Source organism: Rhinopithecus roxellana, chromosome 15 (assembly GCF_007565055.1).
Source record: "Rhinopithecus roxellana isolate Shanxi Qingling chromosome 15, ASM756505v1, whole genome shotgun sequence".
Taxonomy (NCBI): domain Eukaryota; kingdom Metazoa; phylum Chordata; class Mammalia; order Primates; family Cercopithecidae; genus Rhinopithecus; species Rhinopithecus roxellana.
In genome coordinates this window covers 26,931,697-26,950,415 of record NC_044563.1, presented here as the reverse complement: position 1 = coordinate 26,950,415, position 18,719 = coordinate 26,931,697, and the positions used below count along the sequence as shown (strand labels likewise).

The window sequence follows — 18,719 nt, the reverse complement described above, 5'->3', positions numbered from 1 at the left end:
CTGGAAAAAACAATCAAGCATTGGAACCCATCTTTCTGGGGAAAAAAAAAAAAAAAAAAACCACTTTCTAGAGGTGATTTGAAGTCTCCTTGGTTCTATGACCTTATTTTTTTTTTTTTTTATGGAGAAAGAACACTTTGAAGTTCAATGAGTTTCAGCTTGGACTTCAAACCAAATTCAAGTTGTTTGCCTTTCTACTATACAAACACACACACAGAAACACACACACATAAATACAGTGCTTATCATTCAGCCTAGAATTGAGAAATGACTTATAGAAAGCACATAATTAATAAATGGCACGGTCAGAACTAGGACCCAATTTTATCCCAGGTGCAAGAGAGGGATGATGCCAGGAAGTCACAGATGCCCTTCAGTGGGGGGTTCATCTGGTCTGCTTTTGTTCCACAGGCTTCCCTCAGCATTCACGGCATGTGCGGGGGACCAATGCTGGGTTTATTCTCCTTGGGAATTTTGTTCCCTTTTGTGAACTGGAAGGTAAGGATCCCACAGCCATCTTCACAATTCCTAGTCAAAAACTGGTCCCAGCCATTTCTTCCTCCTCTCACCCCTGTTTGGAAAAGCTATTTGTCTTAAGCAGGAAAAGAGTCCACAGTAGAATTAAACAGAGCTTGAGTCTACCTATCTCTGACTTCAGTGACATTTTTCTGGGAACAGAAATGAAAGAAGAGCAGAGGTAGTTATGAACTACCATATATCCTGACATGAAAGCTGACTCTTTAACATTAAATTAAGTCTTCTCTAAATTAAAGGCCCACAACATTAATTGTAAAATAGATTCTGAATTCAAGACTAGTTTTGTTGAAACACAGTTTTGAAAATTCATATTTACAAATGTAAATCTAATTGTTTTCTGTGTATAGTTACCTAGATTTATAACTAACTTTATTAAACTAATGAACTAACTTATATAGGGGAAAAGGGACAAACTTGGGTTTTGACAGCCGGATCTTTATTTTGCTGCTCTGGCAAGCTAATAGTATGTCTTCAAGTAAATGTTGGTTGGATAACTGTGTATTGAGTATAAATCAAAATAAATAATTATCTGGAAAAATAATATAACAATATTTTTAAAACATTTATAATAGCAGGATTTTCTCAATCTAACAGAATTGCCATTTTCCAGTTATTGCCATCTGCACACTTACATGCATGTATTTCGAGAAAGCCTTTTGATTCCAGAAAGCTTGACTTTACACTTATTTATCTATATACTATAGGATATTCCATAATATCTGTGTCAGATAGTATACCTGATTAGGTCTCTGTGGCTACCTGACCCTTACTGACCTTTCTCCTAGATAAATCTTGTTGGGCTAGGTAAAGAGTTGATGGGCAGTGAGCATTCGGGTCTTTGCAGCACTTCCCAAGCAGTCTTAATCACCTGTCTGATATTGGGGTTGACAAGAATATTATGTCTTTGGGGAGATTATGTGAGGGAAGACAATATCCTAGCCACAAAAAAATATGAGCTAACTACATAAGATTTTACAGTGCACTGTAAACATTAATTTATTATCTATGTTAGTACATTGTAGTTTTTTCTATTTGGTCAGGAAAACCACCTTGATTTCTCTTACTGAAATCACCTTGTCATTTTTGGCAGCCATTGGGGCCCTTATTTACCCTGCATCAGCCTCTAAGACATGTCCTTTGCCTAGATATTTACTAAAGTATAGTAAATATTACAAATTTGTGTCACTTCTCCCCTCATCAATGGCCATGACTGATCCTACTAACCAATCATGGATCTCCTTCCCACAGAATGTGGCTGCAACTTCAGAATCTGTCTCAACATGGCTCTCCAGCTAGCTATTATAGATCAACCAGGGTTAGCCGTCCAGTTGAAATCCATTTGCCACTTACTGGTAGTCCAGGGGTCAGCAAATGATATGCCTCAAGCCAAATCTATCTGGCCTCCTGTGTTTGGTAAGGCCTTCAAGCTAAAAATGGTTTTGACTTAAGTGGTTGGGAAAAAAAAGTCAAAAGAAGAATAATATTTTCTGGCACAAAAATATTATATCAAATTCCAATTTCAGTGCCCATAAATAAAATTTTACTAAAACACAGCCAGGCTCTTCCGTTTGGGTATTGTTCTGTAGTTGCTTACATGCTATAAGAGAAGAGCTGAGTAGTTGTGACAGATACTGACTGCATGGCTCACGAAACTTAAAATATTTATTGTCTGACTGTTATATTAGAAATTTGCAGACCACTTGTTTAGACCAAGGCACAAGTATTCAAATCACACACACTGATTTAGTTTCTTCAAACAATAATGAAGAAAGCATTCTGGAACTCTTACCACGATCTCTTCTATTCTTTTCTGATTAACTAGAGAAGCCAACAGGTTTGTTTTCTCTGACTCAGAAGGCTCAGCTTCCTAGCAGTGACCAGAAACCTTCGATTATATTCTCTAGTGGTCTTAATCTCTGCTAAATTGTTATGCCTCCTCTACAAGAAAAATGATTCTTTGAATTTTCACTATTTATCAAGAAATACAAACCTTAAATGACAAGACTATTAAACGCACTTGCTAGTATTCATACTCAAACAAAAAAACTCAAAACTAGGGATTCAGGGGACCCTGTCAGTTACTTAGGAAGAGAGATAGGAGTAATATTTTCTGTATAAAAGCTGTCGATAACAAAAAGTGACTCTAATATTTGAAATTTTCCTTAACTTCTGAAAGTCTTCTAATGAGAATCAAAGTTTCAGCAGCTTTTTAAGTAGTAAGAGAAAGAAACCCTAAGGAGAAAAATAATTATTGCTAGAAATCTAAATATATTGATCAATGTGAAATTATCTCGTGTCTTCGTTTAAAGAACAAGTCACTCCTTAATAAACCTGCATTACAGGAATTGAGGTGAAGGCAGTTTGAGTAGAGTGTTTCCAAAACATGTGGCCAAGATTTGGGGTGAAACGCCAGAATCTCTAAGGCATAGAACTCCTCATCTCATTATTCTTTCAATAGACAACTTTGTCAAATTTCCCATTAACTTTTTTCTTCTTCATCCAGGGTGCACTAGGAGGTCTTCTTACTGGAATCATCTTGTCATTTTGGGTGGCCATTGGGGCCTTCATTTACCCTGCACCAGCCTCTAAGACATGGCCTTTGCCTCTATCAACAGACCAATGTATCAAATCAAATGTGACAGCAACAGGGTCTCCAGTGCTATCCAGCAGGTATGCTGACTTTAAAGATGGTGCTGAGTCCCAGAGAGTGGGTCACCTGGTAAGAGGGAGGTGCACTCTTCAGAGATAAGTATGATGAGACACATCTTGCTCTCTTGTGAGACTCACTTTGGGAAGTACCCAGCACTGAAGAGTGCCACGCAGAGCTGCAGCTTTCTGCAGATGTCCATTGTATGTCTGAATACAGAGGTATTCAGACCTACAAAAACGGATTTGGTGAAAGAGTTAATGGGAGATATGAGTACAAAACAGAAAAATAGTGAAGGGTTGAAAGGTGACTGGGTATGAGGAATATGGTGTCCTCAAAGAATAAAACTGAGTAGAAGAAGTTTGTGAGCAATGAGGATAATGCTTATAGGTATGTGGAGTTAGGAGCACTGCTATGAACCTATGGCTTCTAAACCAAACAATATGAACACAGGGTGTAACAAAGGATTTCCCTTTCTGCTTCTGGCTGGGATAAGTGATCAAAAATATCAAAACACATCAGATACTATTGTGTAGAGAGAAGATTGTAGACTTTGAAATGTGAAATACCTGGGTTTGGATTTTGGTTTTACCATTTATTCCCTCTGTATCTTTGGACAAGTTAGTAAGTTGTAATTTCTTGAATTCTCAGAGCCCTTGATTGAAAAATGAGGGTATTAGTACCTACTATACTTCGTTTTTGAGAGGATCAAATGAGATAAGACTATATATATATATATATATATATATCTTTGTATGTATATGTGTTTGTGTGTATATGTATGTATATCTGTTTGTATATATATGCATATATGAGTGTGTATATATATATCAAGTGGCACTACACATGACTTTAATAAATGTTAACTCACATTCTAATTATATGTAAGAGCAAGTCTAGAAAATACAGGATTTGTGTTATTTGTGTATCCTCAAAAGTACTTCATTTTTAGTAGCCCTTTTCTGATTATCATCAATACCTCTCTGTATGCGCTCATTTCCTCTGAGCCCAGCCTTCTCAAACTGGCCAGATAATGTGGCAAATTACATTTATGAAAGTCTCTCTTGGCCCGGCATATCTTCTCCTCTCCATTGTCCTTGTCAATCTTGAGGCTACTCTCGTCATTACAAAGTCCAGAAAAGTGAAATTATCTTATTTGTATTTTTGATTTCCTCCATTTTTCTATTTTCTCTTCTTTTCTAATACAACCCATTCTATCCAGCATCACTAGATTTATTTGTTCTGAAGCACCTTCCTGAACTCATTACTACCACATGGAGATGACTTCAATGATTCATGTGCTTATGGAATAAAATGCAACCTTTTTATCCTGGAGCTAAATATCTGCCAAACTTTCCTGTGGTTTTAATGTTATTAACTATTGTTTTCCTTCTACTCTGAATTCTGTGTCTTCTCTTCTACCTATGCCTATCCCACTCTTTCCTACATTTGGGTCCTTAATCAAGCTATTTCCTTTATAGGAATGTCTTTTAGTGTTCATTTCCACTCTCCTAAAATCTGTTTATTTTTCAAGAGGTGTACTAGTGTCCCCCATTCCTCCATAAAATTCATTTTGACTCAGGTTCCTAATGGGCACTCCATTATTTTGCTTCCATTTGCCTTTGAGTTTCATTTTCTTTCCATAAATTTTATATCAAAGAATTTCAACCTATTTATGGTTCATCATGAACCATGTTGATTCTTCCCTCCTGCCTGTACTTACTGTATTATCTTCTTGGAATGGTAATTCCTGGCCCTGACTCCCCTCTTTGCTTGATTAACTACTAATTATTCTTTCAAAATGAGCTAAAGTATCATCTCATGCATTGATCTGAATTTGATACTACTATGAAGGCTGCCTTAATCTTTTATACCTTTTCTACTGAGGCAAAACCAACCCATTTTATGATTATCTATTAGCTCCTATATGTAGACTTTGTGACTTTCTCATCTTTAGATCACTAATGCCTGTCACAATCACTAGCACTAAATCTGGGCTTAATAAATGTCTGAAGAATAAATAATACAAATGAAATGAAAGACACAATCCTCATTGTAATACTTATGATTCAGTATCTATATTGTTATATTTGTAATTCAGGAATGAATTAGATTGAGTGGAATACAAAGCACATTTTGTCTAAATATAATTTTTTAAATGACAAGAAGTTATGCTTTAGGCTTTTGAGATGACAGGCCCTAAAACGAATCCTGAGCAGTCCTCTACATCACTGTGGGTCTTTAGAATGCATGGAATTGGTGACATGTGCTGTTTTCCACAGACCTGCAATAGCTGATACCTGGTACTCAATCTCCTACCTTTACTACAGTGCAGTGGGCTGCCTAGGATGCATTGCTGCTGGAGTAATCATCAGCCTCCTAACAGGTTGGTTATAATTCCTCCCTTTGGGACTAAAGAAGATATAGGCTAGTGCATGCATTGGTGGACTGGCTGACTGTCTTATTGGTTTGAATTCAAGTTTCTCAAAAAAACCCTTCTTCCCACAGAGATGTCTACTCTCTCAAAGCTGACATACAAAGGCACCCTTCATTATTATGTATCTGATTATTAATATATAAAACATGTATTCATGGGAGGCTGAGGAAGCAGAATCACTTGAACCCAGGAGGTGGAGGTTGCAGTGAGCTGAGATGGTGCGCCATTGCACTCCAGCTTGGGCGACAGAGCAAGACTCCATCTCAAAAAACAAACAAACAAACAAACAAACAAAAAAGCACATATATTCAAATATTTCCCATATATTATCAAAAAATAAGATGCTTTGACACATGTTCCCCAGAGGCTTGAGTATAAAAAACCCTCCGTAATATAACAATGAGTAAATAAGGTTAAATATTCAGAGTGGTTCTTTTCGCCTCATCTCAGTAAAAGACAAAATTTTTGTCATCACCATCTTACTATCTCATGAAGTCAGCCTTTGCTAACTTACTAGAAAAGCAAAACACTGTTGTTTTTGCCTATGTTGTCCTTTGGAGGCTGCTCCTCTAAGGTCGTGGAGTTCTCTGCAGAGAGCAGCTTCATTGTCAGCCATTTTTCACAAAGTGTCTACCATCCATACTTGCCCTTTTGATGGATTGATGTCTTTTTGGTTTCAATGCCCATGAGGAATTCGTAGTGGTGGTGAGAGTGTGGGAGATAATGGGGTAGAATAAGTTCACTGTACTTTTGTCCCTCCACCTCCTTGAAGTACGTATTTTAGCTAAAAAATTTTTAAGGTATTCTACTTTTCCATGACTGTTATATACCAGTGAACAATGGCCAACGTTCTTACTCAACACGAAACCTGAATGGCAACATTTCTGGTGACTGTGTACTAGAAATGTTATATGCAAGTTCCGATGCCCTATTGTTCTGCGCATGATGTCACTAGCCATTCACTGAAATTTAAGAAGATATTGGCTATGATAAAGAATTGACTATAAATCTTGTAACCCCAGTCTTTCACATAATAACAACTCTCTCAATGTCTTTATTTATTTAAATAGTTTCAGGCGAAAGATTGTTTATTCATTTTGTTTAGATTTTGCCTTAGTACCCTGACATCCTTGACTCCTTCCTTGATGCTAGAGGAATATACCTAGACATTTCAGTTTAGTGGTCGGTCACAACTAAGAAGACAGCCAATATTTCAGCTGCCTGGACATTTCCTTCTAAAGCAGGAAATGTGTACACATGAAATCCAGTGGTTTGTCAGTCTATATTTTCCATGTGTGCACCAGAATTAGCATGCTGTTATGTTGATACAGCAGCACTTATATTAAATTTGATTGAAAATTCTTACACATTTTCAGCATGAACAACTCTTTTGGTATTAATCCCTATGTTTTCTTTTTATCCAAATGAACCAGGTCTTAGTGAAATGCCCTTGAGACCAAAAGTGAACACTCTTAACAAAGTCTAATAATGCCTTCAAACATTTGGAAAAATTTTTGAACATGACCAGCAGATGTTCTTGCCTCCTGGTGCCTGTCTTCCAAATGAGGCCTTAGTGCTAGCCTGATATCCTCAGGTCTGCTCACCAAGAGGCTTTAACAAATCTTCTGTAATACCCACTGAATCTTTTAAAAAGTCTTATAATGTTGAAATGTAGAATAGGATCAGTAAGGAAGGACAGAGGCCTTTTGTGGACCTGTTCTCCTTGTGTTATATTTTATCTTGGTCTTATTTGGTCTTAATAGGTGATGTATTCAATTATACTTCTTCCAGATAAAATATGGCACCTAAAGATATGCTGTTTATGTTACTCATATATGTTGACACATAGAATCATGTCTGTGTTGATTAGCAACTCCGGGAAGTCTATATCATTAATCATTTTGTGTATCAGCTGCTGAAAGGAGATCTTGGGCTAAGATACACTTTAAGTTCTTCATTATTACTGATAAAATTCTGCTGGGTGGCTGAAAGTTATTTTTTCATTTTTCCATTTAAGACATGTGAAATGAAAATATCATTTCCTAAATCAAGAACAAATACCATTGTTGGTGTATCAAGTGACCAAAACATCCCATTATCAGGACAGTATGTAGAGATTGATGCTACTCTGTTTTTCAGTGTAAAGTAGTTTATATTTATTTGAATCTTACTGTATTTTTCTCATTTACCATAAAGTTGCATGTCTCTGATATGAAGTCTTTAGTTATCAGTCTATTATGTTTATGTTTTAGATTATGGTTCCATATATTAAGGTTAAATCTGGCCTACTACCTATTTTCTTTCTTTCTTTTCTTTTCTTTTCTTTTTTTTTTTTTTTTTTTTTTTTTTTTTTAGTTTTCAAGAAACAGAGCTTGCCCATTTATTTGCTTTTGACTATGGTTGATTTCACTCTACAGAGGCAGAGTTGAGTAGTGGCAACAAACATCTGGCCAGCAATGCCTAAAATATTTACTATCGATCTCTTAACATACAAAAGTTAATCTTTGTATTAGATCATTCATCTCATCAGAGAAATTTACTATACTACTTTATAAATTGTCAGGAATTGCGCAGCTCTGTATAATGATGTGAGATAGATAAAAAATATTCTAGCTTTCAGTTTCCTGTGGTGAAAGCTGATACCGTTCTAATTTCTGATTATTGTATGTAATCTACCTTATTTCAGTCTCTCTCTCCTCTCTGTCACACAGACACACACACACAGATACATACACACACACATACACACACACAGACACATACACACTCATACCATTCTTTCTGTTGAACGTTTATAGACTATCTTTTTATTCGTAGGTTTCTGAAATTTTATGTCCTTGCCACTTCTAATCTGACTTTCCTGACTTGCAACTTAAGCCTATATCTTGTACTCAGGACTTCTGCTGAGAGTTTTGGGTCTTGTGCCCAGTAGAGGGACCATGTAGGGAATGGATTCTAGGTTGCATTCGGCTCATGGAGTCAGTACCTTGGCATAGAGTTGCTTCTGCTTAGAGGAAGGGGAACTTTCCTCAAAACCACCCCAAGTTACTATACATCTAGTGACATTTCCTCTATAAGCATGAACTCTCTTTTCCTTAGGAAAAACCTGCTTGTCTACAGGAAATGATCTCATCCCCTTTGACCTTCTTCTCTTTTCTCACCTAATATGTCTATAGTCCTGCAACCTCTTGACGAACTTGGTTTCACCCAATTTTCTCAACAGTCCACTGATGCTCAATCCCCAAGGTCTTGCCCATGAAAGAGATGATAAATCCATGATTGAAGGCAAATACAGAGCTTCTGGTTTGAGAATTTGAGTTTCATTTTCAACTTTCCTATCTGTGAGAATTATAGCTCTATACTTCGCTTTACCATCTACTATCTCCCAAAGGCAATATTATCTTTTTCTAGAAGAAAACAGAATCTAAATCCATATGAAGCAAAGGGTCCTGTCCAAACCTCAGGACGTGCTCTTCAGAGATAATAGATCACCATCATTTGTTGGAGTGTTTGACACTTTTGTGGTTCATTCAGAGACAAAACTCTTCTCTGTTTGAAACCCTGGAAATGACTTTGTTCCAAATTAAATTATTCTGATTCAGAGACGCCCTTGCATAGAATTTTGAGGTTGTGCAACCCCTCCTCTGCCACTCACACATATGCACACATTAAGACAAATGGAGGGTTACAGAATGTGAGATCACAGATGTTTAACTAAACATATACTTCATCATTTATTAGCTCATAGAAAAGTTCACCATTTCCTCATCTCTGAAAGAGAATAACAATACTTACCTATTTATAGGGATTAGTGATAATCTATGTAAAATGTGCCCAGTATGTGGAATACACTGACTAACTGATAAATATTATTATCGACACTAGTAGAATTCTATGTGGTCAAATGTCTTTTGACAGGGTGACGTAATGCCAGGGAATAGATTGTTTAAGCCTCAATTTAGAATTTTAAAAATCTACATTTTTGGCCAGGCACAGTGGCTAACGTTTGTAATCACAGCACTTTGGGAGGCTGAGGTGGGCGGACCACCTGAGGTCAGGAATTTGAAACCAGCCTGGCTAACATGGTGAAACCTCATCTCTACAGAAAAACATGCAAAAAAATTAGCTGGGCATGGTAGTGCGTGCCTATAGTCCCAGCTACTCCAGAGGCTGAGGCAGGAGAATCACTTGAACCCGGGAGGCAGAGGTTGCAGTGAGCCGAGATCATGCCACTGCATTCCAGTCTGGGCAATAGCATGAGACTCTGTCTTATACAAAAACCAAACAAATCTACAATTTTTTTTCTTGTCTCTAGAAAGCAGTTTGAGAAAAAGTTTGTGGATGGGCACAGTATCTGGCACTTAAAAGAAATTTGATCAACGGTATAACCGCTACTCCACTCTTCCTTCTAGTATCTTTACACTACACTGACTATGGGACTAATAACTATCCTTGAATGATATAGGGTATTAGTGAATTAGTGAATAGTCTTTATGACTTAAAATGTGCATAAATTCTGGGAGGAGCAACATCACTGGCCTTTACATCTTGGTTTGAATATCAATTTGACTCTGTTCCACAGCAGGATTTGAAGAAATAGGACATTGAACAGGTATGTTTTGAGGAAGGGAAAAGGAGGTGTGAGGCATGAGGAGGTGTGAGGAATGCTTAAAGTACCTGGGAGGAACATGAGGATATTGCTTGTTCAGGATGTTAGGGTGAAAGAAAAGAAGGAACAATAAAAATACTCTTTCTAATTTTACAAATACTGACTTAGATGATCTCAAATATTAATATATCTGGTTTGGCTAAAAAATCAAGAGCTTTTTTAAAGGAAGAAATTGCATAATTACTGCTATCCCCTCTGTTGGCCAAAGAAGGGTACTCATAGAGTTTTCTATAATAGATATTTAAAAATAAATAGGTTGTCTCTGTTTAACTCTAGTCATGAGTCTACCTGACCTGACAATTTGTTGATGTTTAAAAATGAACTCCTACCCCTTTCAGCAGTTAACCAATTTCTGTTTATTAACCACTCAGTCTTGTTTTCACTTTTATTCTAAAAAGTAACCTACTTTTCAAGTTGACAATGCTTAAATTTGTAAAGGAAGACCTGGAGGCCTGCAACTATCTAATCTATTTGTTCTTTTGTTAATAGGTTGCCAAAGAGGTGAGGATATTCAACCACTGTTAATTAGACCAGTTTGTAATTTATTTTGCTTTTGGTCTAAGAAGTACAAAACACTATGCTGGTGCGGAGTTCAGCATGACAGTGGTACAGAGCAGGTGAGCTGATGTTTGAGCTTCTAAAAATGTGTATGGACTCAAAGGGATTCCTGGTTTTGCCTATTTAAACCAGCTGCAAAGATGCACTGGAAAGGGAAGGCAGTGATTGCAAGAACTTGAAAGAATTTGAGTTTCAACTTCAGAGTTACCTTAGCTAATCAGCTTTTAAGCACATAAATATGTTGATAGGTAAAAGTGCCTTGAAGCTGAATTATTGGCATTACAGGTGGTTAGTTTTCAAAGCTTGTTTTAACCCCTGTGAAGGTGAATTCCAGGAAAATATAAAAGCGAATAATAGAAAAGGAACAAATTGAAGGCACATTCTTCTATAATAGTTCAAAGCATGGACCTCAGCATCAGATAGTCCTGGAATTAATCCTGGTTCCATGTCCTGTATTCCTTGGGTAAATTATTTAACTCCTCAACTCCAGCTTTTCTGATCTGAAAACTGGATGGGTGAGAGGGGGATTATCAGAGCAACATGGACACAAGCATTTCCAGTTCCATGGGATATAAATGGAAAGCAAGGTCATGGTGGGATTATACAGGCAAAGAAGCAGCAAGATGCACCTAACTCTCTAACTCCCTAGCTCTTTTGATTCTGGGAAAAAGAAGTGTGTTTAGGTCAGGCAGTACTAGAGACACTGTCCAAGTATTATTAAGGTTTCATCAGCCAAAGACCACCAGAAAGAGCCTGTAGTTAGACAAAATTGGACTTACTGACTTGATGCAGCAAGGTGCGGTACTTCAGAGGAATCGGTGAATGCCACCCTCAACAAGAGGGAGGAAGAACATGTCTTGTAAGGTTTGGGTTCCCACTGAAGGATTCTTAAAGGGGTCTATGGGAAGCAGAAAATGACCAAAAGCTATCTGGGGCAGCATTGGTAAGAGTGCAATGGTCACTCAAAGGGTTGTTACGGCATTTGATGACTGCCAGACCTTGGGAGCAGCTGGCCTTATCAGTGTCTGTCTTCTCAGCTTGATTAAGTGCAGGAGTGTTTTTGTTGTTGTTATTGTTGTTGTGTTTTTCTTTTTAGTTTAAACTTACATTCACTGTTAGTCCCAGACATTTTATTCTTTTATGATTTTAGGAGAGGGAAGCCTAACCCGAATCACGGCAAATATTTCTGAGTTGCCCATTGCTCTCCTCTCCAGAAAACAGCAGAATAATATGTATATCACCTAAAGCTGAGTTTATTACTTATGGCAGGAGGTAAGAGCACCACGTTTACAGAGAGGCTCAGAGTATGGAAGTCAGGTGCAGACATTTATAGAATTCTGAGCTTAAGTGACTTAAGGTAGATCTTTCAATTCAGGGTTCTTATTGGAACTGGGCAAAACTGTGGTGGGAGAATTTAAAATTGGAAAACATAGCCAGGTGAGGATCCTAAAGTCAGTTTTGATAATTGAACAGTGGCTTGATAAGCAAGCAGTTTGCTTCATTGAACAATCTATACTTTGGATAAAAGGGCTGTTTACCCAGATGAGCAATTTATTTTGCTGAGAAGGCAGCTGGTTAAGCAGCCTATTGTTTGTATAAATGAATTTTGAGGAAGTTCTAGAAGCAATGGATCAAGTTATTTATTGGTTTGCAGACTCAGGAAGATAGAATTTCCTGGAATAAATAATAAACTTACTTAATTCAGGCAGCCAGCTTCTGTTCTCAAGGCTAAGTTGAATGGGAGGGGACACTCCTTGTGTCACTACTGGGCTTCTTTGCCAAAAAATAATGTTGAGCAGCATGCAGGGGAGTTTGTGTATAGGTGTCCCTGTTATTATCAGCAGGCTCTCCTATTCCCTGGTAGGAAGGGGGCCATCCTCATATGAGATAGAGGTATGTTTCTCCTTATAATGTAATACTACTACCTGATGGGATTGCTGGATTAAATGAGAGATGTAAAAATTTCTTCATGTAACACAAGACATACTGTAAATGCTCAATACATTGTTCTTTTTGCTGTATTATCATTAGAAATAGTACCTTACATGGATTATCAAAGTTATCAATTAGAAATTGTCTTAGGTCAGAGTTGTTTATGCTTCTTTTGTACTTATATATAATTTTTTGAAGCCAAGGCCTAAACAAGATTCTCTCAGGTTAATTTGGAATACATCAAAGCTATATTGCTGATATGTGTCTTTCTATTTTCCTCAGGAAAACCTTGAGAATGGCAGTGCCTGGAAACAAGGGGCTGAATCTGTCTTACAGAACGGACTCAGGAGAGAAAGCCTGGTACATGTTCCAGGCTATGATCCTAAGGACAAAAGTTACAACAATATGGCATTTGAGATTACCCATTTCTAAGGCAATACCTGTATGAATGCACACACACACAGACACACACAATACCCACACACAAACACACAAACTCCACATACTTCTTGCCTATTTGTTAGTAGACTTGTATAGTTGCTATTGCTAGCAGACAGGGATGTCTGCTGCCTATTTGTACTTATTTATTACTACGTGCAAAATACTGTTTCCCAGGATATTATTTGAAAGACTCCAACTTTCACAGAGAAAAACCAACCTGCTCCAAATGTCCTTGACTACTTCCTTCTTGAATAAATTAGGACTGGATTTCATCACCATTCAAGAAATCAAAGTCTGTTTGCTTGGTGTCGTATTAAACTTCAGGATTTTCATTTTAGTAGTTTTTTAACCATCAAAGTATCTTGGAGTTTAAAGGCAGAATGGGCAATAGGAATATGCATATTATTGCTTTTCTACCACGAGGAATAAAACAGAGGAATGATATCCACCTCTGACCTCACACCTCACATACATGTAGACATATTTTATGCCACCCATCTCCCATCCTGTAGCTGCAATTGGCATATAACTATTAACATACTATTAACATCCTTTCACCACCACTATTAGGTCCTCTTCCAGTCATTCCAGTCATTAGCTGTCCTGACCAAACATTAAAAAAAAAATTCAGCTAAGTGCAGAAGGAGAATATGGTATGTCTGGCTAGTGGGAGCGATTATAACTAAAATCTCTGCTCCTTTTATGTTGTCCACGCAGTATTTCTTCTTCCTTTCTATCACTTTACAATGAAAAGTTGCCTCAGAGCTCAGGAAGAAGTCTGAAGCCTTTTTTCAGGGCTAAGAGAAAAGGAATGTCCTATAGAAGGTGTTAGAATAGAATTTGGTAAAAGAACGTTGCAAATAGTGTAACAGACTATAGAAGATTTCACCAGCAATAGTGTTCTTCTTTGGACAAAACACATTGTCCACAAGACTTGTGCTCTGCTCATTCAGCTCATGTGAGCAAGCTCAACTCACTCCACCTGAGTAAGGTAACAAAAATGGAGAACTTCATAGTTCGTGTCCAGAAAATAATGTTTAAAGTTCTGGATAATGAGGGCATTGCCAATTAAAAGGTGAGTTGACAAATGAAGGAGCAGTGAAAGATTTTTGGAGGAAGCGAAGAAATAAAATTCTGAAAAGGTAAAAGAAAGAAACAGTATGTCACAGGGGCCAAGTCAGAGGACAGTAAGAAACAAAGTTGTATCTGAGAGTCATATATTAGGACAAGTATCAGATATTTATTTTGGTGGCCAGATAAGAGCAAAAGGCCTAGAAATAGTGCGTTAGCAAAGTAAGAAGAAATAGTCCAAATAGGCAAGGATAAGGAACTCCAAAGGTTGTCTTTAAATATTTCTTGAAAGAGAAAGCCTTGAAAGAAGCAGGCAATAGACAATACCAATACCTATTATTAGAAAAGATAGAAAGACAGACAAATCAATGGAGGAATTAAAACAGACACACTGGAGTTTATAAAACAGAACTCAATCCTTGCCTTCTCTCCCTCCACTCAAATAGAAAAGGAGAAGAGAGAAGGAGAAAAAAGGTATTGGGCTACAGTTTATAAGAGAGATGAGAAAAAAATACATTTGGGATAAGAGGGAAAGGGTCAAAAGGGGGCACATTTGGAGAAATATCTGAAAACGAGAAGGAGCAGAATTTTTGGAAACATTTTTTAAAGTCTGGCAATGCTAATTAAGCTGTTGATCTAAGGATTTGCAAATTGAGAGATGCAATTATTTTCCAAATGATTTGTGATACTCTTATTAATTAGAATATATATTTTGTGAATATTGAAATCTGATCCAAACCTAGTTAGCTTTATTAATATCTTAGGGAAAGAAGAGAGAAAGAAAGAGGGAGAGACAGAGAGAGAAAGAAAGAAAGGAAGAGGGAGAGAGAGAGAGAAAGAATAAAAAGAAAAAAACAGCAATTCTGAGGATGAGAATAAATTAATGGTAGGCATTATATACACGTACATATATATACATGTGCATACATATATATGTAAATATGATTTGGAATACATCAGGATTGTGAACTTCCACTTGGGACAGCATAAAAACAAAATATACCATACAATTTTTCATTTTACTCATAAATTTTCCTAAAGATATTTCACTGGGTCAGTACATTTCCGCGAAAGTTTTAAAAATGTTTGTTCTTTTACAGTCCCTAATTATTTTACCTGGAGTGTTATCAAAATGTCATACAACTGGAAGATACAAGATATAAAAATATCTCTGCCTTCCTTGTGCAATGAAATTTATGGCATTAGCAGATGACATTTCAAGAGATTTTAGAGGTCATTGTAGAGACTCCCCCCATTCTTCTTAATTGAACAAACAGGCATAAATCTAGGGTTTCAGGTAGAGAGCAGGTGGGAATCTATGGGAAACTGTCTTCCACAGTGTATGAAAATCGTGTTTGTTGTGTGATGAAGCAAAAGGGAGCTATGAAGTGCGCAGTCAATAGATTCAGCTAGTGAGTCCCAGCACTCCTCTCAGGCCCTCCCAAGGATTAGCAGTCCAGAGTCATACCAAGGCCACTGGTGCAGTACAAAGACAGTTCAGTGACGAGTTCCATCCACACCATGGAAGAGGGTTTAACTCGTGGCTGTTTTTGCCACAGCATGACCAGAGACATTTTCAACAAACCGCACTAGGAATGATGAGTTTTAGAGGGGCCTAAAATGTTCCAAACTTGATACTCAACACTGTATTTTAAAGCACAACCACAGATACTGGTAAAAATGGAACAGAATTACCTCAATGGCTCTTTAACTCATTCTGAATGAATTCATTTTTGTGGCAGACATTTTTTTGTCACCATTTAGAATAAGAACTACGACAGCTTATGATTGAGATGAGGAACTGGAGTCAAATGGCTTAGGTTCAAACACAAATTCTTACATAAATCTAGGTAATTTGGGGCGATACTTTTTAAATGTTACTTTATTCACCAATTAAAAGGAGTAAAAATTATCCCTACTTAATAGAATTATTATGAAGATTTATATAAGTAAATCATATAAAGTGCTTAGCACAGCGTAACTGGCCCACATGGAACATTCAATACTTGGTTTGCAATATATGAAGAACATGGTGTACATGTTAACTTAAGTGGTTTCATTATTTCTCTTCAGGATTTTTAAGATGCAGGATCAGAATATACGTTACTATTTTGAGAATTAGAAATAATAAGAAAAACAGAATGTATAAATTAAAAGTCATGCCATAAATTTCCAAAGAGTAGTTTTTTCTTTTTTTCTTTTTTTCTTTTTGAGACAGAGTCTCGCTCTGTCGCTCAGGCTGGAGCGCAGTGGCCGGATCTCAGCTCAATGCAAGCTCCGCCTCCCGGGTTTACGCCTTTCTCCTGCCTCAGCCTCCCCAGTAGCTGGGACTACAGGCGCCCGCCACCTCGCCCGGCTAGTTTTTTTGTACTTTTTTTAGTAGAGACGGGGTTTCACCGTGTTAGCCAGGATGGTCTCGATCTCCTGACCTCGTGATCCGCCCGTCTCGGCCTCCCAAAGTGCTGGGATTACAGGCTTGAGCCACCGCGCCCGGCCAAAGAGTAGTTTTTTTAATGCCAGAGTTTAAATAAAATATTATTTTCCAGAGAGTAACTTTTCTAAAGGTCCTAAATTCTGAAAAGAGAGAAAACTACTATTATAAACAAGTTTATTACTAAAAGATGCAATAGTCATTACTATGATTTATTATTATTTTGTACATGTAACCCTTGATAAGTCAACAGCATCTCAACCCAAGTTTATCACTCAATGCACAGTTCAAAGCAACTATGACTCTCAAAATAGCAACAGAAGGTGGGGAGGGTCTTTTCCCTTTGTTTATATATAGTGTTTGCTAAATAAGAACTTTGCTATTTCGTGACTTTATAGGGTTATACCATTTCATTCTAAAGAGAAACAAAAAGTAAACCATTGCCTATGTGGCTTTCAAATAGTATTTCAAAGAGAATATTGTGAAATATTTTTGTGCTGTTACAGACTTAATCAAACATCATTTATGGAAAAAATAGAGGAGTCTCCCTTTAATTGTGCCCTTAGAAATAAATTGTTTTAAAATATTACGGAAGTTATAGCTGTATATATATGCACATTTGTATATTTACAAGTCTCATGGACTTAATCTCAATATTGTAAATTAACTAGGTTTACTATACAGGTAACTGCTTTTATCTAGCATTTATAATCTTGTAGCATAAGCTATTTTCAAATAACTGAAATTTAATTGATATCAATGGTACACATGGAAATGATACAAATTTATAAACTAATCAAAGGTAACTCATCATTGACAGTGAATTAACTAATCTGTAGTTTTTATTGGTAGTTCTTGGAAAGAGATAATACCATTATTTCCTCTCCCGCCCCAATCTCCTGAGTAAATCAATGTAGATCTGCAAATACCCATGTGAATAACAAACATTCACAAGCCCATTTTTCTAATATTATATTTTGGTGTTTCAAATATTAGCCATCTTCAGAAGAAAAAGAGTTAAGCTCATAAGTATTTAACTTCTAAATCACCACATGACCCTTTCTTGAAGTGTCAGGCTGTCATCATAAATTAGAAAAATAATCTTACCTTGTGGAGCAAGATGGTCATTGCCAATGATATTTCAGTACGTTGGTAGGACATTTAATGCGGTATTTTTGTATTTTCAAAATCTTATGCAGCTTTTTAATTTCAGAGTTCTAGAATACATCTAAATCTAATGTTGTTTAGACAACTAGTTAAGATTAGGAAAAATGCGTATAAACAAGTATAGTTAAATAATTTATATATAATTATTTAAATTATTTTTTTAAATTAAGTTTTGATTTAAGTGCATGGGAATTATCAAAGTGAATATTTTCTACAGGGTTAGGAATGGAATGGAAGATAATCATCTATTCTAAAATCTTTTGTTAAAACCTTATAGATTAAGGCAGGTCCACCAGGTGACCAAGTAAGCATATACCAAAATAAGGTTTTTCATATTATATAACGTGACTTCCTTTTTGATGTTTTGGATAATGCCTGTAATATTTAGCTTACCATGGGTTAGGAAACACACACACACACACACACACACACACACACACACACACACACACAAATAAACATCAAGAGGGCTTGTAACTTAATAAAATAGGTTACTATAAATCAAGAAAAGCAATAAATAAGGAGATATCCTTTGTGGACCTTATCCTCAGGAATTTCCAGAAACGATTCATCTGTGTCCTAAGTTGCTAAAGCAATTGTGTGCACAGGTGTTCAGAACACCTCATTCCTATTACAGCATCTGCTTTTGACACATTTAAAAGGCTAAGAGTAGTTTCATGTAATTCTTTGTTTAATGTCTTAATTTAATTGCCATATTAAAAAATGTGAGCAACCCTCAAATCACTTATTTGCAGTATAGTATAATATAAGCAGGCTGAATTTGTGGATAACATTATTGACTGCTTTGGAATACACTTCGTAAAGGTTT

The 18,719-nt window shown here is 36.6% G+C and overlaps 1 protein-coding gene across 1 annotated transcript in view; it reads left to right on the top strand.

The window, feature by feature from the left end:
• Positions 1 to 13,499, top strand: part of SLC5A12 (solute carrier family 5 member 12) — a 50,377-nt gene extending 36,878 nt beyond the window's left edge. Inside the window, exons 11-15 of the mRNA XM_010389362.2 lie at positions 412 to 498; positions 3,041 to 3,207; positions 5,467 to 5,570; positions 10,780 to 10,907; positions 13,063 to 13,499. Coding sequence (XP_010387664.1) covers positions 412 to 498; positions 3,041 to 3,207; positions 5,467 to 5,570; positions 10,780 to 10,907; positions 13,063 to 13,212 — 636 coding nt within the window. The 3' untranslated portion in view covers positions 13,213 to 13,499. The remainder of the gene's footprint in view (positions 1 to 411; positions 499 to 3,040; positions 3,208 to 5,466; positions 5,571 to 10,779; positions 10,908 to 13,062) is intronic.
• Positions 13,500 to 18,719: the final 5,220 nt, after the last annotated feature.